This window comes from Chinchilla lanigera, unplaced genomic scaffold (genome assembly GCF_000276665.1).
Source record: "Chinchilla lanigera isolate Chin_1 unplaced genomic scaffold, ChiLan1.0 scaffold00010, whole genome shotgun sequence".
In the NCBI taxonomy this organism is placed as follows: Eukaryota; Metazoa; Chordata; class Mammalia; order Rodentia; family Chinchillidae; genus Chinchilla; species Chinchilla lanigera.
Genome location: NW_004955411.1, coordinates 26564473 through 26587040, shown reverse-complemented (window position 1 = coordinate 26587040; position 22568 = coordinate 26564473). Strand labels below are relative to the sequence as shown.

Sequence of the window (22568 nt, the reverse complement as noted above, 5' to 3'; positions counted from 1 at the left end):
CTTACTAATTTTAATTCTCACAATACAGAATTAAAATATTCAGGGCCACTGTCTCTTTACTACTGATTTTTGTGGGCAGGAGTTCTGGGATATAATTTGTGGCTAGACCTATTGATAATTGGACTTTGAACTGTTATTTTAGATATCATGCTTTTTTCTAGAGATCTATTTGTTTTAACTTGAGGCTATTTTATGAGTGCATACCGATTTATGTCCTTTTTACCATATCTTTTAATACTATGTAGAGAGTTTTTAAAAATCTGTTATATTTTTTGTTTTAAAATTGATTTTGTTTGATCTGTTTGATACAGCCATCAATACTTTTCGTTATTGCTTGCTGGAAGATCTTTTTCTATCCCTTAACTTTCAAACTTTGCCTTCCTGCACTTTTGTTATTACTCTAGTGTTTAGTTTATTGCTGTTTAGCAATTTAATGTCGACATTTTGAGAAGTTTAACTTATTTATACTTATTGTGATTATTGATGCAGTTGGACTTCTTTCTATTTGTACTGCTTAATCAGTCTTTTTGTTTTCGTATTTTTTCTAGTACCGGGAATCGAACTCATGACCTTGCGCTTGCCAGGCAGGCACTGTACCTCTGAGCTAAATCCCCAGCCCCTGTACTGCTTAATCTGTACTTGGTCTGTTTGCTATAGCATACTGGGTTAGTTTTGTAACTCCCTCATCTGGGTCAGTTACATTTCCCTTTGGCTCTAATCAGTAGTTTTATCAACCAATTGATTGTTTAAATTTATATTTTTATTTCTAAAATTTATGTTTTCATTTCTAAAAGCTACATTTTCAAATCTGGTTATTTTAGTATTTATTATCTTTTAAATTCCTTTCATTTTGTTAAACATTTCACGCAATTGTTTTATAATTGATTATTCTGAATCAGAGAGCTTTCCAAGTATTACACTTTATGATAACTTCAGAACTAATAGCAATGAAGAGGAAGGGCAGGGATACGGAGTGAGTGGTCTGAGACATCTTGTGTTTCCCTCTACTCATAGTTTTTTCTTCCTGTTTTGGTCATTTGGGCTAGATAATTCTTTCTTGTGGGATGGCTCTCCTTTATATTATACAGTGTTTATTAGCATCCCTGAGTTTTACTCAACAGAACTCAGTAGACCTCTTCTCCTGCTACTCTTTCTGTCACAGTTGTCATAATACAGAATGTCTGCAGATATTAACCAAATTTCTTACGGGGCTGGGGAGTCATCCCTAGTTGACAACTGCTTGTATAGCTTATGTGACATTTTCTAGGGAGGTATACCATATAAATCCATAAATCATAGTTTTGTTGAAATAAATAATCTTAAATCAAGACTATACTGAGTATTCTGTAGATAAAGACTATTCTAATAATAAATGTTACTAGTTTGTCTGCCTGGAGTTTGGTTGTTTAGTTGCTAGCACGTTAACAGAAAGACTGGACCAGTGCATGACTTCTCTTTTACCCTGGTGATTTTTCCCAGTCAGCTGCTTTGGTTTTTTTTGCCAGTCTCCCTGCTTCTATTATCTCCCATTTTCCATTTTTTGCTTCCTTTTATTTAACAAATAATTACTAAGCACCAAAAATATTCCAGTATTGGCCTATTTGCTAGGAGATTTCACTGAAATAAAGGTTTCATCTATTTGCATTTGGTGGGCTGAGACAGCACATAAATAATCAAATAAACAAGAAAATTTCCAGTATTTACTGTGCTGCAGAGATAATGAAGATGTGTTTTGGTAGACTGTAGCTGCACTGTTGTAAATTAGGTGGTTGGGAAGGCCCTATTCCAGGATGTGTCTTCTTAAGCCAAGAGCTGCATGTTAAGAAGTTGGTTGTGTGAACTCAGTGGGTAGAGAGGTCCAAGGAGAGGGAACCACTAGAAAGTTATGTAACTTGAAATCAGTAAGTATAAAACAAAACTGAGGAAAAACTTGGCAGGTTTGTTCATCTCTTAATATTATTGCCAGTGGTAAACAATATTTGAAACTTTAGGGATGTGTAAAACATCCCTAAAGGAATATTATGGTAGTACCTAGAAACTAGTGGGTTTTTTTAAGGAATATTATAAGTAGTACCTAGAAACTAGTGGGGTTTTTTTTTTGGCCTGTTCTTTTTTTTTCTCCAACTATAGCTAATGTATTGCTAAAAACAAACAAAAGTTTCATGAGTGGAAAATACATCAGGAAAATTTTTTAACAATTTTTAATTGGTGGCAGTTACTTTTCTGTTTTTTTTTGTGTGTGTGTGTGTACAGGTCAATTTGTTAAATATGACTTGCTCTCCCATCTTTGAACAGATAAATACCATCTTGTTTTATTTCAGGCTTCTCATTGTATGGATCACTGATTGAATAATACATGGCTTTACCTCGTCTCACAGGAGCCTTGCGCTCCTTTTCAAATGTCACTAAGCAAGAGAATTATAATGAAGAAGTGGCTGACTTAAAGGTAAATGTTTTAGATGAAAATTACTATAAACATAGATTATGGGAAATATTTGACATTCTTTTATTAAATTTTATGTGCTTAAATTGGAGGCTTTACCTTGTTAAGAGACTAAGAAGGAAAATGGTATAAAAGATGTTTTCTATGTGAACATACCTAAGACTGTAATAAAAGAGAAAAATCAGAGCTATGATACTGAGTTCTTTATTAATATGCCTGTTGCTGGGGTTCCTGCTATAGTTAATTTTGTCGTTTAACTCGTAATTTACTTCTGAATCATCCACGTAAGGTTTTAGGTCTCTGGTAAAATTGTTAATCAGATTATGAGACTCGACGCCCTGCCTGCTGTGCTAATGGGGCACCTGGTGAAAGTCTTATCAAATGAACAGAAACAGTGTCTGGACCTTAACATGGGAAATGGGAGTGTTCATCCTATGAACTCAGTGTTGGTCTTATGATTAACTTATTCTTCTGTTTGGTAAAAGAGGCACTTAAGGCTTAAAAAAGACTTATTTTAAAAGCTACCTTATGATTAAAACTTTAAAAATAAATACTAGTAAGAAACACATTTATGTGGACTGCAGGCTCTTGTAACTTTAGTATAGTCCAATCCCTGTGTTAATGGTAGCTCTGATATAGACATGTTTCCTTGTGTGAATCAGATTTACAACAAATAATATTCATTTTACTCTTGCTATATATGTAATTAATGGTATGCCACTAGAGTGAAATGGTTATCATTTTGGAATATCACTTTTGCGTTATGGAAAGACTGTGTTCAGACTCTTTCTACAGAAGTTTAACACTACATTTTCTGAACCATAACTTAGGGTATATGGTTTGACAAAGAATTTCTTCTGATGGGTATATAAGTTTTATAAAGCCATACAATAAATTACAAGCAGTTACAAATTTAACATTAAGAAAAGTAATAGAATCAAAAGTTGCAGAAGATTCTCTGTTTGTTTCTTAGAAATGTCCTTGACATGTGGTGTATCAGTTTGCACAAAATAAAGATAAAATGCCAGAGATTGGGCAGTTACTATTGTCTCCGTTCTGGAGCCAGAAGTCCAAGATAAGGTGGTGCTGGCAGGTTTGAGTTCCTCTGAGGCTTCTCTTCTTGCCTTGTAGATGGCAGCCTTCTTACTGTGTCTTTCCCTGGTCTTTCTTTTGTACAAGCACATTTTTGGGTGTCACCTTATATGATACCAGTCAGATTGGAGTAGGGACTCCCCCACTGGTCTTACTTTTAACTTAATCATCCTTTGGAAGGCCCGATTTCCACACGTAGTCACATGCTGAGGTAACAGAGGTTAGGACTTCAGCATGTAAATTCTGAGGAGGCACAGTTTAGCCCATAGAGTGGATTCTGGTCAATTGGCAGATGTGAGGATGTTTCTATGATGAGCTTTTTTTATTTTTAATCTTTAAATTACTGTAGTTTCTTCCTAAATATGATTTTATAGCATATAATTTGTTTCAAAAGGCAGAAGAAACAAGAGCAAAAATTGTAGACACTTTTATGTATTTTGAGTATCTTTGAAATGTTTGTTGCTGAAATTTGTAAAACATTAAAATATTAATAATAGTTTCAAATTACAGACAAAAGCTGTGGAGTTATTTGTATACATAAATGACGCAGATTGGTTTTATACCAGCAGAGGGTGAATGTTTTGGAAACTTAGCCATAATGCTGTGAACTTTATAGCCTGAAGCAGAATAAATTGTGTGTGTGGAGAAAGGAAACAGATCTAGTAGTTTGTGGCTTTATTTATTTATTTAAATTTTAAGAAACAGCAGTCACTTTAATTGCCAACCCCTTGCTTGACTATTGTAGGGTAATACTATCCTTACCTGATAGGCTGTAATTTTTTTGCTGTAAACCCTTATGCCATTTTACACTTAGAAGCTTCACTTGAAGATCGATTCTAAAAAGAAAAGATTTGTTACACTCTTCAGATTGACTTTTTTTCCCTGTAATGTAAAGATAGGGAATTGTGTCAAACACAAAGTAGTTAACCTTCTTTTTATGGCAGCTATTTTACATCTTTCAGAGCAATTTAAAAAAGGATAAATTCTATATAGTTAATGTTGACATCTCACACTTGGATTATTTCCTATCTTACCTCCCAAGGCCTTTGTAAATTGTTTGGAATTAATAATGTAACCGATTGCAAAATTTAAAGATGTATAAGGACTAATCAGTGTCTTTTTAATTTATTTTTGTAGGCTTTTTAAACATTCCCATGCACCCCAGGGAGGAAAATAATGTTTCATTTTAATATAACTTTTACCTTTAAAATGTTTAACATATACAAAAGTAGAGATAAAAGTAACATGAATGACTATTTGATCCCATTGTAACAACTTAATTCATTTTGTAGCCAGTCTATTTCATCTGTTTGCCCATTCTCTTCCCCTAATTTCAAATAGACGAGCCCCATTTTAAATTATAAAGCTGAAGCAGGAACTAATGAATTATGAATACCATCAGTACGACCAAGAGGAGAATTACAGTTTTCTACCTGACTCAACAGTTTTTCATTTGGCTAGAGTGCATCTTGTATCTTTTATCCATGGATCAAAGCTAGTGATCTGACATAAAATTTTTATTGCTTTCTGTAGATAGTTCTTGAGAATAAAGTCCATAGTGTATAGAAAAGAATTCCCTATATGGGAAGTTGGTCCAGGATCATACTTTGGAAAACAAAATATTGACTTGAAATTGTTGAACTTATCCTAGGAATCTAACTTTCTTTGAATACCTTTCATTAAAAAGAATGCATAAAGCTCTTACTTAGATATACTATATTTTAAAAATATAGCGTAAAAATGGGTAGAGGTACTGAGGTGCTACATTAGTAACTGTTATTATCTTTCGGATATTTAACTTTTTGTTTTGCTTTGATTTTTATTTTGTATATGAAAATTTTATGAATATGCATTATAATTATAATTATAAAAAACTTTTATTGAAACATGCTAGACAAAAGAGATTTTGTGAGATCACATTTAAATGAAAGTCCTTCTGAGAGAATTCAGTTTGAGTACAAATAAATAAAACTGAATTCTTATGGGTAATGCCAAGTTGTACTTTGTATATGTGATAAGTAATGGATTTGAGGAAACTTTAATCAGTATTTCTCATTATTATGTTACCTCTTTCAGCTGAAGCGATCTAAACTTCAAGAACAGGTTTCAGATTTGGGCCTGACGTGGAAGAAGATTGTGACATTTTTGAATGAAAACCTGGAGAAGAGTAAAGTGCAAAGTATAGATGAAGATTTAAAAAATATATTACAAGCTGCAAAACAAATAGGTATTTTTTAAAAGAATCTATAAGTCTTAAAAATAGATTCCTTATGACTGTAACATATAGTAGAAGCAGAAGATTTCCTGGCAAGTGTTCACAGTTATGAAAGTGAACTTAGGATAGAGTGGTGGGGGGAAGGAACTTACTAATTACAATGCAACTAGATCTGAGACATTTATAGAAATTTGGAGTAGGAAAACAGTTGTCTTGTTTGAAATAAAGATTAGGTAAATTCAAATTTTAATTTAGCCCCAGTGAACCTTCAAAGCCATGTAGCTTAGTCTTACATGATAGATGACTACCTAGTGTACAGTGAGTGGTGGAACTTAATCTGTACTTTCACTGCTCAAGTCCTCAACCCGTACTGACATTTTCTGTAATTGATTATATATGAATGAAGTACTCAGTTAATGTAGGTTACCTGCCCAAGGTTAAAAGCAAAACTAAGTGAAACAAACAAGTGATGCAGGTAAAAATATCTGTGCATTCAAATTTATCATGTTACTGCCAGTTCTTGATGACTAAAAGGCATGTGTAAGACATCAATAGTTCTAAATTTTTTAAATACGGCGTATTTGTACCTACAGAGTCCACACTCATTCTCTGGCTCTGTACTGTGGCCTCCTCTTTTCTGGCCTCATATCCTCCTTGCCTTGACCAGTGGTGCTTTATACATGGTTTCTCTCACTCCTCGGATCTGCCACTCTGCTTGTTTTGGGGACTGTACATTATGGTGCTTCCTGTGTGGCAAGTTTTCTGTCTTTTAGGGTGGTTAGATCCTTCCTTGTCATTCTCAACTTAACTAAAAAATTATTTCCTTTAACCTGCGTTGACCATCCTGTCTCTAGTACTCTTCCAGTCGGTTTTCCTTGTAAAGTCCTCCATTACATTTTCTCCATAACATTTATTATTATATAATGTTTTGCCAGTTTTCCCAATACTACTACTCCCTTTCAAGCTTTGATAGTCTTTATTTCTTCAGCCTTCCTTTCTCCATGTATTATTTATTTCCTTAGGGAATATATTTTTAAAATTTATTTAGCAGACCAGAATTAGGTATAAGTCTTCTTTCTAAGAATTTGTAGGAAAAACTTTTTTGGAAATCAGAAGCTTGCTGTAAATCTTTTTTAATGGTTGATCTCACCTAAACTTTCAGTTTTCAATTTAGCATCTGGAATGGAGATAAGTTGTTTGGATGAAGTGCAGTAATTTAATGTGAAGGTTTTGGTAAATTCTCTTATGAAGAAATTCCAGTTTATGAAATCATAATTCCATCTTTTAAAAATCATACATGTTACATGTACAGTAAGTTCGTAAATGTGAACTCCAATTTTGCTTATAATTTAGTGTCATTGGGCCAGGGAGATAGCTCAGGAGCATAGCAGCTCCCTGGCAAGTGCAAGGTCCTGAGTTCAAGTCCCAGTGCAAAAAAAAAAAAATTTAGTGTCATTAATGTCAGCCATGTTAAATTATGTGTAGAATTACAATCTCTAAATTACCTAGAAACTAACTTTCCAAGAATAAGTAAAATATACATAATGAATAGATAAAATATATACAAGCACTGTTAAGTTCATTTGAAAGCATTATATAATTTTCATTGTGTTTTTCTAAATAATATTTGTATGACATTGTTTTTGTCATTTGTAATTAAAATTTGACTTCATACTTAAAGAAATTGAGAATTAAAAAATTGCCTCTTTTCATATACAGACTCTTAGTCTTCTACACATGTATAAACATCAGATATAATAAATTTAGTTTAACAGTAGTGCTCTGGTATCAATGAGGTTTAGTTAAAATCAAAACTAGTCTATTGAACTGTATACTTGGAGCTAGGTACAGTGAGGAAATACAAAAATAAGGACAATGTTATATTCTTCCTTGGAATAGGCAGCTGAGAGCTAGAATTTTAAACAGGTAGGATTTAAACAATCAGAGGTCCTGGGAAAAGATAAAGATGTGAAAATAGGCATAGAATAGGATCTTTTTCCTTTGTTATCACAGCTTTTCAAGTTTTACTCTTTTGAGACAAAGTCTTTTCTATGTTGCCTAAGCTGACCTCCAGCTTTAGGGTTCAAGTTATCCTCTTGCTTCTGCCTTCTGAGTAGCTAGGAGTACAGTTGCCACCATGTTGGGCAGAACCTTATGTCTGAGTATTAAGAAATCCTTTTTGGCTACCATCGAAAATTTGTGATAGCCAGTAAGGCTGAAAAAAAAATGATGGGGTCAGTTCCTGGCTACGTGGGAAATTTGGGCCGAACCGTATAAACTGTTCAAGAATCATGTGTAAAGATCTCAGAGCCAAGCTTGCATTAAGATAACCAGTGTTATTTATATTTTTGACATTACCAGTATTGCTTATTATTTTAGGTAGGTTACATTGACTTTAAAGCCTCTTGAAGATTTCTTTTCTCAGCTATAAGAACAATTTCTGAAATATGTGTCACAAATAGGTTCTTCTTTTGAGAAAAATTGCATATGAGAATTTAATACCTTAAAGAAATTAGAACCTTCATTTCCTTTTTTTTTTTTCTTTTCTTTTCTTTTTGGTGTGTGTTTTTTTGAGACAGGGTCTCACTATGCAGTTCAGGGTGGCCTTGAGCTCACTTTGTAGCCCAAGCTGGTCTTGAACTCATAACAACCCTTCCGAGTGCTGGGTTTAGGGCGTGCGCCACCACACCAGCCCTGTTTAATAAGGAATTTCTTTCCTGTCCCTTTTCAGCAACAGCTTCCTTTTTTTTTTTTTTTTTTTTTGGTTTTTCTCCGGTACCGGGAACCGAACTCACGACCTTGCTCTTGCCAGGCAGGCGCTTTTGCCGCTGAGCTAAATCCCCAGCCCCAACAGCTTCCTTTTTGTATTTTGTGGTTCAGGTTATTTTAAGCTTTTTAAAAAATATAAACCTGGATGAATTAGAAGCTTTTGAATGTTTCTTGGCATCTAGGTTTATGGTACAAATCAGAAAGAAAATTGTAAATAGTTGAGGTTTCCTTTCAACTGCAAAAGTCTAATTTAGATATTTTTATGTCCTGTGCATTTCAGTGGCTTGTCAAATCAGTGTTTAAAATTTGGTTCTGAAAAAGTTTAGCTAATGTCTCTCTCTAAAGAAAAAGGTAAGATTTATTATTCGGTAGGTTCTGTACTTACATATAGAATAATTACTGGTAATCATTAATTTACCTGAAATTGTTACTTGGCAATTTAGGGATGGATTTTTCTGCCCCCAAATGGATTATTTTCCTTAGTATATTTTGGCTGTTGGATTTAACTAACGTATATATGATGTGTATATGTATATGTGTGTGTGTATATATGTAAAGATTTTTCTTAGTTGTAAGTTGAACTTTGAGTCACTTGAACTAATTTCTTTCTTCTTTCAATAGTTGGAATGGATAATGGGAGAGAAGCAATTGAAAGTGGGGCCGCATTTCTCTTTATGACATTTCACTTGAAAGACACTGTTGGTCACATGGAGACAAAGGCTATCAAACAGATGTTTGGTCCGTTTCCATCATCCTCTGCCACTGCAGCTTGTAATGCCACTAATCGAATCATTTCCCAGTTTAGTCCAGATGACCTTACTGCTCTTGTCCAGATGGCCGAAAAGGATTATAGTGATAGAGTATTTTTTGGTAAAAATTTAGCATTTTCATTTGACATGCATGATCTGGACCACTTTGATGAACTGCCAGTAAATGGTGAAGCCCAGAGAACTATAAGCCTTGATTACAAGAAGTTTCTAAATGAACATTTTCAGGAGCATTGCACCCCAGAACTCAAGCCTGTGGAAAAAACAAATGGTTCCTTTTTATGGTGTGAAGTTGAGAAGTACTTAAATGCAACTTTAAAGGAAATGACTGAAGCACCGAGAATAGAAGATCTTTGCTGTACCTTATATGATATGCTTGCTTCTGTTAAAAGTGGTGATGAACTTCAGGATGAGGTATAGTTGAAGTTATTGAAGTTTTATATAAATGTGGATGATCTTAATAAAATAGGCTTTTGCACTTTATTTATTTTGTAATTCTGGAAATTGAACTTGACTTTGCACATGTTCAGTAGGTGCTCTATCACTCAGATACTTCCCCAGTACAGCATACCCTTTTTAAACATTGGTAACTATCAGAGAAAGTACTTGTTTAATAGTATAGCTTTATAACTCAACTGTATAGACAAATGTTTTTACGTGGTGAGTGTGTAAGGAGGGCTATGAGTGTAAAAAGCCATGAAAGAATCACAGGGCAATAGTGAGGATCACTATGTACCAGTTACTGGGATAGTCCTGTCTAAGTCGGTTGTTTCATTGTAATAATTAGCACTTTTACTCTGAAAAGGATGTAGATTTGACTGAGAATTACATCATCACTCTAGTAATTCGAAGTACTGTTTGTAAGCATTTTGTATTTCTAAGGGGTCTGATAAAAATTAATAAACTTTAAATTATTAGAATTTTTAGATATTAGTGACTTGCTAATTTAGAAACATTTCTAATTTCTGTGTTTGAAACAACTGTTGAAAAGCAGATTGATTTAGAAATGCTTGGATTATTTAATATATTGAATTACTTGTTCAATAAAGAACTGTAAGTTTTTCCTATCAGATGAAGGAAAGCATTACTTTAATTCCTTTCGGTGCCACAGTTTGGTTATGAATTACGTGAAAAGTTTATCTTGAGGGCTTTTGTTTTGCTTTCAATATTGGCATTATGTTTTTTCCCAAATTTAAAATCATGTCATCCCATTTTGAATACCAGACAGACTGAGCATGTGACACAGTTGATGAAGCATCAGAGGGATAGTATACTGTCATAGAAAGGGCAGAGGCTTAAAATCAGATTTTTTTCTAGGTATATATTATTGGTATGACCTTAGGTTATGAAATCTCTTTGAAGGTCAGTTTTATTCCCTGGGCTCTTTTTAATTAACTTAGAGAATTAGCTAACTAGGTATTGGAGGACTAAACCCATAGCAGTGATAAATGTTATGATGTTTTACATTAGTTTGGAAGTAAGATATATTGTTAATTCTGTGGTCAGGATCATCTATCTTGATATCAGAGCTGTTCTACATTGTTAAATGAATTATCTCTAATATTGTGGAAATATTATTTTAATAATTGTAATTTATTACAAATTTTTTACTGGCACTGACTTAAATAATTGAATATGTAACAGCCTGTTATGGTTATTGTAAATTGAAACTTAGAAAAATCAAACTAATGGGTGTTTTATTTTCTAAGTAAGCCACAAGACTATCTTTTTATTCATGAATATCTGTAATGAAGTTTGTGTTTCTTAGTTCTTCACCACGGTTTTAAAGTACATAACAGTCTGCTTGCTGAGTAGAGAATACGTTGTAGTTTTCAAGACCTTTCCATAATCTTCATTGCAAGGTCAAACTGAATGTGTTACTCTTACTGTGTTTCTAGGCACAGTGCTAATTACTAGCCATAAAACAATGACTAATAAAGCAACTTTATTCTCAGGCAAGTAATTGTTAACCAGAAGGAGGTATATTAACAGATAACTTTATTCAGATATCATTCATATCATACTTTATACAAATGGTGGCCTTAAAAAACAACCCATAGACTGTATAAGGCTGAGTATGGTAGGGAAAGTATTTGTGGGAGGAGGGTAACTTGAACTAAGTCTTAAAATATGACTAGATTTATCTTTTTTGAGTGGCTCAGAAAAGTAGAGAGTATATTTCAGGCTTGAGGATGAACATAGTGTGAGACAGCTGCAGGATTCAGAGGAAGTATGTGGAGAGAGAAAGGTGTGCAGATTGGTAACAGCCAAATAATACAAAACCGCGTGTACCATGTTAAAGTGTATGTATTATAAGATGATCTTAAGTCTGTGTGGCCTGGTCCAGTGACTTTTGAACAGTGGTTTAATAGGTGATAGTTCAATAAACATTTCACATTCTGCCAATGGCTTCAGTACTGCTAGAGTTTTAAATGATTCATGACCTCAGTGTTTTGGTTTTCCTGTGATTGAAAATTAATAACTATTATGATCATTTTTAATTCTACAAATACAGGTTATTCATGCTTAGACTTTGGATCAATTTCTGTGTAATGATATTATTATTGTAGTAAATTTTATGTATAATTTTTAAGCCATGGTGACATTGGGGATTAAAATACTCAGGGCTTTTACTCTAAGCTACATCCTTAGCCCTTTTATTTTTTATTTTGTGACAAGATTTCACTGAGTTGCCCAGGTTGGGCTCAAACTTGTGATCCTCCTGCTTCGGCCTCTCAGAGGGCTGAGATTACATGCAGATGCCACTATGATTGGCTTCAGTGTAATTGCTTTTTTCCTGTACCATACATGTTTGTTTATTGTATTTTTTTTTATGATGGAGGTTATGATGGACTTCACAGTGTCTATTTACTTCTGAATTTTTTTCCTTGGTGAAACATGGAAAGAAGGCATGTAAAAGGATAATCAGTTCATATGGTAGCATAAATCCTTTTTCTTTTTTAAGCTTTTACATTGCTATTTAAATAATATTTGTTTATCATCCATCTATTTATCTATCTATGTATCTTTTTGAGACAGGGTCTTACTATGAGGTTCAGACTGGCCTTGAGCCCACTTTGTAGCCCAGGCTCGGCTTGAATTTGCAACGATCCTCCTGCCTCAGCCTCCCATTTGTTACTGTTGTGGTAAAGTTGATATCTTTTTCAAACATTGAATGTTTTTTGAAGTGTTTCTGATTGTTTTTAATATCCCTGCTGTGTGGATAACATAAGGAAATGCCTTTTTGTCTTCGTGGGTTATTCCTCAATAGTAAGTACTTTATAGGTTAGCAAGTTGGATTTAGAGATGTTAGGAAATTTGCTTGAGATTACAGATTAATAGTGCATCCAGAATTTAAATTCAGGCATTCTGACTCCAGTGTGTATGTACATTCTTTGCTGAGAGATAAATCTGCATTTTCCTTTGTTTGGTACTTTGAAACATTAAACATCTTTAATATATATGGGTGAATCTTTTTATTAACTCTTAATTCTCAATTTATTTAGAAATGATGCTTTTCCGTTTGAGAGTTCCATATAAGGAACTGACTGAAATAAAAGAAAGGATAAAACATTTAAACTATGCTTAAGGTCATTGTAATAATTCTGTAGTAAATTCATTACTTTCAAAGTACATTTGACTCTTGACACCATGGGTTTGAACTATTTGGGTTTGCTTGTCTGCAGATTTCCTTTACTTTTTCTTTCTTCAATAATTTGAGAAAATTTGAAGAGTAGCATTGTAACCAAGAAATATCAAAAGCTATAAGAAAAAGATATGTATAAATGTATCAGCTATATGTAGACAGTGGTTTATCATTTGCTACCATAAATGTACACAACTCTGTTATACAAAGTAAATCTTTCAGGACTTCCACACTCAGTCACAGGCCATACATTAGTGCCTCTTGCAGTTGAGAGGCAATCATAAAGCTGTTGTCTTAATTTTAACTGCATGAAATTAACTGCAGGGCACACCATACTACTGTCACAGTTTAGTAGCCTTTTCCTGGTGCTGTTGCAGTGATGCCAAGTATTGCAGGTGTCCACTTAAAACTAATAATCATCTCCTCATTAGCTGCTCACTTTTCTGGTAAATTGCATATGGAGTGCAAAGTGATGTCCCTAGTTGTTCAGTATAATACCTATAAAATACAGAATATGTGTTAATTGACTGTGTATGTTACAAACAGCAGGCTATTAGTAGTTAAGTTTTTGGGGAGTCAATAGTTGTAGGTGGAGTTTGGGAAACAAGAGTACTGGATCTCAGCAAGTCACCCTAGTACCCACTGCTTCGGGCCTAGTTATCCTTGTACCCCAGGAGGCCCAGCAGCCCTTCCCCTGCTTACAAACACAGGTAAAGGTGCCTGCCTTACTACACGTGGAAACCCTAAGGTGGACTGGAGGATTCTAACCCCCCAGTACATGGAGGAGAAAGGGGGTAGTGCTGACAGACACGGTGCAGGAAAGCCAGTCTAGGGAAGAGGAGACATATTAGGGTTATAGATGGCTATTCTGTGGGGCCCCAGCTTGCCAAAGACACCCTAATGAAGTTGGCAGTGCGGAGGATGGTGAAGATCAAGGAGATAAGACCCAAGGTCAGTAGCCATTGCAACATTAGTAGTACCACAGCTTCAGTTATTGAGCCAGGTGGTAGAAACCAGCAGCTGATCCAGCAGCAGAGAACTCGTTCATTCCCTAGGCTGAGTAGGACAGGCGTGAATATCATCTTACTATCTTACTTAGCTCCCTAGTATTAGATGATGTTTGTTTCAAAGTGTTGCTATAAGAATTTGTGAGTTGATATGTATGAGGCTGCTATCATAGCATAATGTTTCACAAACTGTATGTTCTCAAATGTTAGCACCATCTATTTGCACATATAAGAGTTTTGACTATACTTCTTATAGATCAGAAAATATAATGCCCTATATGTGGATGTTTCAAGTAATAAAATGATGGTTGAGGGGCTGGGTTTTGAGAAATATATAAAGTGGAATATTAAAGGCTTGCATAATAGATATACTGGTGTATACATCTTAGTATTTCAGTATTAAATACTATTTGCAGAGCTATTAATCAGTGTAAATATTGATGGGGTTATGTAATCAGTTCTTAGAAAAAGTAAAGTTTTGGTTTTGACTTGCTTTTGTGCTGATTGAGCATCTTTATAGCATTTATAATTTGATGTTTACTGTTAGCATTTTGTCTTCCCTCTATGCAGATGGTATCACTTGACCGTTGCAAGTTCATTTCTGAACCTGACCCTATTTTAGATATGTGCTTGATGTGAAAAAGTGGGAATTACTTGGTTTGATTGTTTTCTGAGAGGAAGACAGAGAGACTGAGACAGAGACAGAAGAGACAGAAAAAGAGAAAAAAAAAAATCCTGCTTGCATCACAAGTGATTCTAATATCCTCAAACATTTTGACGTAGAACAGAGTTTAATGCAGTAATTCTCCAACCTTATTCTCAGAACACTTAAAAATTACTGGGGGCCTTATAGAATTTTTCTTTATGTTATTTAGTCCTACCAATATGACTGTATTATGAATTAAAAGTAAAAAAATATTAATATATTAAGTTATGCAATAAGTGTTTATAAAATCTTAATATACTGCTATCCATTAACATGAATTTTTTATGAAGAGATAGCTAAAATGAAAAAATAGTATAGAGCTCCATTGCATTATATTTTTGCAAATCATCTCAGGGTTTGACTTAGTAGAAAATGGCTAAATTCTCATATGCTTCTGTGTTCAGTGTTTTGATCTCACGTCATGCTCATTGTAGACTCTGCAAAACTTTATGCTTTTGAGAAGATGAGAGTGAGAAAAGCAAATAATGTTTTAATGTTACTGTGAAAATAATTTTAACCTCTGAAAAGATATTAAAATAATTTTGATCACAGATCTTCTGAAAAGATTTTAGAGATCCTGAACCACACTTTGAGAACTACTTCAGTGTGTGTTACAGTTTGGCTAAGAGGGGCTAGTGATGTTTTGTGTCTAGGATAGGGTATATTCACACAACGTTACTGTGCCAGAAGAGTAATCGTCTTTGCTTTATGAAGAAATTCTTCATCTCTTAGGTACTGCACATTCTTTCGGCAGCCCCGTCTACTAAGCAATAAAATGAGCAGTGTCAGCTAGGTTGGACTAAAGTTTTATCCCTTCAGCTAAGATGACTAAGTGTGTATTGCTTTTCCTGTAGCAGTGGTGCTGGGCCTGTGTCACGTGTGCCACAGCCAGCTGTTTGTTATCATTGAACGCTCTGAAAGGGCCTTTACCGTGCCACCATGTCAAGAATTATTCTTTACAAGAATGTTTAGAATTACAGACTTTTTTTACCCAATAGAGCCTTTGTATGTCTCATTGTCTGTTTAAATGATTATCGTCATGTACTGAGGTATGTGCCTTCTACTGACATTTCTGTTTTTGAATGGCATCCCTTTCTAGAATAGTTCTCATGAATTGTTTTGCTGTGCTAACACTTCTCTTGTGCCATTTAGTCCTGTAGTGTTTTTTTCTTGATCTTTCATTTTTTTCCTCCTGCTTCTCCTCCTTCCCCAATTTCATCCTCCACTGCTTACCCCCCTTCCTCCTCTTGATGTATGGTATTGGGGATTGAACACAGGGCCTCTGCATCCCCAAACTTTTTTTTTAATTTTAATTTTTTGACAGTGTCTTACTAAAGTGTTAAATTACCCAGGCTGGGCTTGAGCTTGTGATCCTCTTGTTTCATCCTCCCCATGCCCAGCTTCCGTACCCTTAGTTATTACAGCTTGATCTCAAGTTTTATAATTTGTTTAGGAAAGTTTTATATCTATATCCATATCTATATCAATATATAGATACAGGTATATCTATATATCTTGCTTATGTATGCCTTTTCCTCCCTTTGTGGCTCAAATTGTTAAGCTGATGGACTGAAAATGACTTGATGTAATATAGGTAAATAGAAGGTCAGAATATGTCACCAAGAAGATGGTTAAACCAGATAGGAAGATCTGTTTTAGCAGCTGCATTTGTTCAAATGAAATTCAGTGTGAATCAGCCTGGAAGCTACTAATTCGGGTGGTTAGGAACATAGACTTTGAGGTTAGACACATGTATGGGTGTAGGTCTGTCACCCAGAAACTGACCTTGTCCAGGCCACTTGTCTAAGCTGTGGTTTCCTCACTAGTTATATATGGAAAGTTATAATGCTTCCCACATAGGTTAGCTCTGAAGCTCTGGTATAATGCTTTGAAGCGCTTAGAATGATGTTTAACAGATGGCTGTGCTGCCTATGTATTATTACTTTAAGTAATGTTGTATAGGTAGCAAACAATTTAATTTGATTACTAAAAAAGACAGCATTGTGTGTTGTCTTTTAATTTTGCTCTTCAGACTGTACTTGGCTGGCACACTTAAAGGAAGCCATAATCCCTGCAGTTACTTAGAGGAGAGTTAGCAATGTGGGGGGCAAAAATCTGCAGCTGATTAACCTTTGGAAAGAAAGTGATGGTTGGATGGGGGCATGAGCATAATTGAAAAGCTGTACATGGAAGAAGGGTGGTTCAGTTGACAGTAGGATGCCTTGGTAGAGGCTGTGTGAAGACAGATATCAGCTTAGAAAAAATTTTCAGGTTTCAGAGTGCTGTAAATGTAATAAGCTCTTAAGGTGAATATTGGAGATGAACGAGCATCTGCTGAGCCATCACTTCATTGAAATTTGTGGAGGGTTGAATTTTGATGACTTCAAATGCCAGTTGACCTTGATATTTGAGGTCAAATATTATCTTGTTATTAATATATGGGTAACAATCTGTTGTTACTGTATTAAACACAATGGGATTTGGAATTACCTGCTATCACCAATTTGCAGTAATAATAGATTCTAAAATATTTATTCTTAATTGGAATAGTTACTCAAAGAGTAGGTCATTTTGTCAAAATGTATACAGTACCGTCTTTTTTTTAACATTGTTTCCTCATTTATTGGCTTTCTGAGTTACGGATGACAAAATGCTTCCTCAGCCCCATATGAATGATACATACATCCATGTGTTCCTCCAAATTGGTCATAACATTTAGCAACATTCATCATTGGAAATAAAATTTTATGGCTCAGTGTTCTTTTATGTATATGGATTTTGTACATTGACAGTTACCTGGAAAGTACTGACATAGAATGTAAGTGAGAAATACATTTTATTGTAAAATGAATGATGTATTTTTGTTAGTAATAGTTGATTTGAATAAAAACATTTTGTCAGCTTGTAAATATAAATAATGTTATTAGGTTTAGAAATTGCATGTAAATTCATTTGAATATGACAATGCATTAATTTTTATCAGTTTTCTATGTATACTTGTGTAGGTATAAACTTGGTTTTAGAGACACTGAAAATTAGCCTATTTTCTTTCTAAGAATCAAGGAGACTATCAACTTGTCGTGTATATGAAAATATAAAGTAAGTTTTAAATATATTTGGTTCCTAGCTTTAACTTTAGTTACTACACATCTAATTAATTATAACGTGGGAAACAAATAGTGTTCACACTCAAAGTTGTCTTTATTAGGTGGTAAGTGACCTTGGTTTTAGCTTTGTTAAATTAGATTAAGTACCTGTAAATAATGAGCATTAATTATTATGAAAATATAATTTATATGACTGTCTGTAAGCAATGATTAGTGTAGCATATTTTCCCCTTAGAGATAAATAAATGTTGTCCTAATTTTCATGGTCATTTTATTATGTTATTTGTGTCTTTATTTTAGAAAATATGAATATTTAGTAATTATCTGTGCAACAAAGCTAACTAAGGATATGTAATTTATGAAGTTTTAAATAATATTAACTACTCTTTGTAATTATCCAGTATTTCACATGAACATACATGTTAATTCCAGGCTATTTTCAGGATTGCTCAAGTTTTAAGATTTTGTTCTCTTACTATATTTACCTTTAGTTGTTAATATACATATTATTTACATTTTATGAAATTTAGGGCTGGGGATTTAGCTCAGCGGCAAAGCGCCTGCCTGGCAAGCGCAAGGTCGTGAGTTCGGTTCCCGGTACCAGAGAAAAACCAAAAAAAAAAAAAAAAAAAAAGAAATTTAAAGTAGTTTATTGTCTCAAAGAAAAGGCTCCCTAAATTGAATAGTTTTTCTTTGTATACTATACTTTCTATACTGTTTGTTATTCTATTTTACAGAACAATTCGAATTTTTAAACTGATAAGAACAGATACTACACTTGATTTTAGCCAAAAGGCCGAGAAACGATAACAACTCTAATTTTTAAAATATATGTCTCTCAATAAAAAGGAAATTACAAGTTTTTTTTCTTTTTAATTTGACTTACGAGAATCAGAATTCCTCTTTTCTTGAGACCTTCTTGGTCATATACTGATGCATTATATAGTTTTTATTGTTCTGCTTTGCTTGAAATCCCAGTCATGAGTAGAGAATTATCTTGTAATATGTAACACTGTTCCAGCTTTATACAATAAGCTTTCATAGTTTTCTTGTTTTTTCTGTTTTTAAGAAAAATTATCTTATTGTAATATGTAACATTGTTCCAGCTTCATAAAATAAGCATCTGTACCTTCTTGCTTTTTCTGTAAGAACGATTATCTGTGGCATAAAGGTTTAATATTAGTGTGTTCTAAAATTGTATAGCATAGTATCTATTTTGGAGGGGAGACTTCAATTGCAAATTCAGGTTTTGTAGTAGTTGTTGGTTTCTTCAAACTTTATATTCTTAAATGAAGTTTGAAAATTATATTTTTTCAACAAAATTAGCCATTTTTTTCTGAGACTGAATATGTTGCTACAAAGTAAATCATAATGCACTTTTTTTAAATTTTTACGCTAGATTTGTTATGTTGGCCCTTCCTTTAGGACCACCTTTTCTGTACTTTTCTATTCATTTTTGCTTGTGTTTGCTTTGTTTTTAGAAAACAGTCTTCGTTTTTTATTGCTCTTTATGTATTTAATATTTATTCATATATCCTATATATGAATCCTTATTTAAATAATAAGACATCTGAAAGTTTTGCTCTCTTTAAATACATAAAATGTTAGTTTAAGCTAACAATCTTGTTATACTCAGTTATATCAGGTGTTTTGGTTTTACAGTGGAAATTGGTTTGTACTTGAAAATTTTTTGCTGTTATTCCTTATTTTCTTATGCTATCTGTAATTATTGAAATAGTTTAGACTTATTTATCCTTTTTACTTAGGGTTAAATCTGAAAACTAAATTTGATCAGAGTAAGGAAAAGTTAATCATGGTAGTTATGTTGTTTTTAATAGGAATAACTTAAATGTAGCATTTTAAAGTATTTTAGAGTGGAAAAATAAAGAAGCAACACCAAAACGTCATTGTTACTTACTGTGAAGGCTTACTTGTTTTGCCTTAGTTTGGTAATTTTAACTGTCTCTGGTTATGAGTAAGGCTTCTCTTATTTTGTTTCAAGAATTTTTGCATAGTTTCACATCTTCTCACTCCCTCAAGTATAAAGTCTCCTGATAAATGCTATGATTTTTATTGTCTGTGTCAATGAAGAAAGAGACCAAACATCATTGCTCATGTATTGCTAGTCTACCGTGAAATGTAATAAACCTCTTACAAACATTAAATGAGTATGATGAATTTCAGGTGTTTCTCTCAAAAATGTTCACTTCCTCTTGATATATAGAGATGAGCATAATTAAAAAGCAACACCTTTATGACTTGCTTCACTTATAAATCTCCATTCAGATGCTGAATTAGAATATTAATTTCTTTGTGTAAATTGCTAATCTTCTGACCTAGGTTAGTTCAGAATGCCTCATCTCTTCTTGAATGTGATAGTTACCCTACACATACTTTATTTCCATCCATTTCTAATTTCTACTAGGTTACAGATTTTACTTACTAATTCAGATTGTTAAATGTTAATTTTACTGCTATTGTTATTAATACTGAATCACTTAGATATGTTTTCACTGTTAAAATTTTTTGGAAATATTATGTCAGCGTGATTCTCAAGTGATTAAATTGTGTTTTACTAAAAAGTTCTTCATTTGAAAATAAATTTTGAAAGAGGAAATAAACTTAAATTGTTTAGTCATTAGACCTTACATTTTTAGACTTGATCTGCTTTTGTCTACCAGATAAGGTTTTTTGTTTATAAAATTTCTGACGTTCATCTTAAATATAGTAAATGTAAAAGTATTTTTTAATGTAAACAATTGATGTTTTATGTACCTAGCCGATAAAAAGTGAGAAAATTGGTAAATAAACATCTGGTTTGTATTATTTAAAAATAAAATAATTTTACTGTATTAAGTAGTACATGTTTATTATACGAAAAGTGGAAAAGGTAAAAATGACAAGGACAACTATACAATTGATATTATCCTTCTTGCATTTGTTTTAAGATTTATTTGTATATTTAAATAAAAAATAAGATATAATTGCCTAAACTTGAAAGCAAACAAGATTCATTAGGTGAATGGATATATAAACTAGGGTGTAGCCTGATAACAGAGTATGATTCAAAGATAAAGCTAAAAAAAATAGTTAGAAGAACCTTTAAATGAATATTGCTGAATGTAAGAAGCCAGTCAGAAAATGTTGCATACTTTGTAATTCAGCTCCATGACTTTCTGGAAAAGTCAAAACTGGAGATAATGAAACAATGGTTGGAGATTTGGGGATCAGAGAAATGAATGAATAGGTGGAATACAGGGAGTTTTAAGGGAAGTGAACTTATTCTTTGCAATATTATAATAGAGGATACATGTCATTACTGAAATTATCCATTTGTCCAAAACTGTAGAATGTGTGATGCAAACAGTGAACCCTAATGTAAACTCTGGGCTGTTAAAAACTAATTGGTTATAAACATGCAACAACTATACAGATACATTTTGCAGTATAAATGTATCCCATCTGGATAGCAACAGTGTTTTACAGGTGATTCCAAATGTCTTCCAGATCAATGGTATCTTTTTTTGCAATAATTGAAATACTTTGTATTTGCTCTCCAGTATGGTATAGCTAGTAGCGTCATGTGGCTAATGTGACTGAGAAGTTAAATTTTAAACTTAATTTTTGTTACTTAGCATATAAATATCCTCATGTGGCTAGCAGCTGTAATATTAGGATATTATCTAAATCAGACAAGGAGAAATATGGGCCAGTGACTAATAAATACAGTTAATTGGAGTTAATAGTTTATTGAAAAATCCATTCCTAAATATTGATTTGGGAGCTATACTTCATTTTCTATCATGCAGTTTTTTATTTTGTTCCTGTTCAACCCATCAATGAGTAGTTTACATAAAGGTGTTTATAAAACTTAAGGTGAGATTCAGTATTGGTAGCAATTACTGATAATGTGGGTGATAGAAGTTAGGTTCAGAAAGTTTCAAAAGACTGAAATGAAACAGAAACTAAACCATGTGGCAGGTCCATTTGCACTTCAGTGCTTCAAAATGATTGTGTAAAGGACAGGAGCTGAGCGTCATGCCACGTGCCTGTAATCCCAGCACTCTGAGTTATGAAGACAGAGGGAGGATCAGAAGTTTGAGGCTAGACTGGGCAGTGTGGTGAATTAGACCCTCCCTCAAGATAAAAAATTAAAAAGGGCTGGGCGTGTGACCTAATGAGAAGACTCTGAGTTCAGTTTTCCCTACCCCTTACACTCTCTCCCTCTCTCTCTCCTTCTCTCTCTCTCTCTCTCTCTCTGGGTTCAGTTTTCCCTACCCCTTACACACACACTCTCTCTCTCTCTCTTTCTCTCTCTCTCTCTCTCCCTCTCTCCCTCTCTCTCTGTCTCTCTCTCTCTCTGTCTCTCACACACACACACACACACACACACACACACACACACACACACACACACAGGACAGGATATGGTAGGCTTTCCCTAATAAGAATTTATGTTGAAAAATTAGAACTGAAGGTTTTTACTTGGTTGCACATTCAGTTTGAGTTGAAGTGTGTTTGTTGTTACTGCTTAAGTAGTATTTACAGAACTTTAACATCTAGTCCAGAATTGTTATCTGTATGATCTTCCCTGGTGAAATTATATTTGAAATACTATTTTCAGTTTAAGATGCCATTTGTAAAGAGGCATAGCAAAAGGTCCTGTTTAAAAGGAAGTTGGGTGACAAATCATTTAAAACCAAGTACATAATGCAATTTGCTTGGGAAAAAAAAACAACTTGAGAGTAAAGTGTACTTGTATTGCCTGCCATTGATGTCAAGTATTTGAAGAAGTCTCTTATCACAAAGCTGTTAC

At 33.6% G+C, this 22568-nt stretch overlaps 1 protein-coding gene across 3 annotated transcripts in view; it reads left to right on the top strand.

The window, feature by feature from the left end:
- The window catches only part of Ascc3 (activating signal cointegrator 1 complex subunit 3), a 294273-nt gene that overhangs the window by 12335 nt on the left and 259370 nt on the right, over positions 1-22568 (top strand). For all 3 annotated transcript variants that reach the window (XM_005377814.2, XM_005377812.2, XM_005377813.2), the window contains 3 exons: positions 2322-2446; positions 5612-5762; positions 9141-9700. In XM_005377814.2, coding sequence (XP_005377871.1) covers positions 2357-2446; positions 5612-5762; positions 9141-9700 — 801 coding nt within the window. In that variant the 5' untranslated portion in view covers positions 2322-2356. The remainder of the gene's footprint in view (positions 1-2321; positions 2447-5611; positions 5763-9140; positions 9701-22568) is intronic.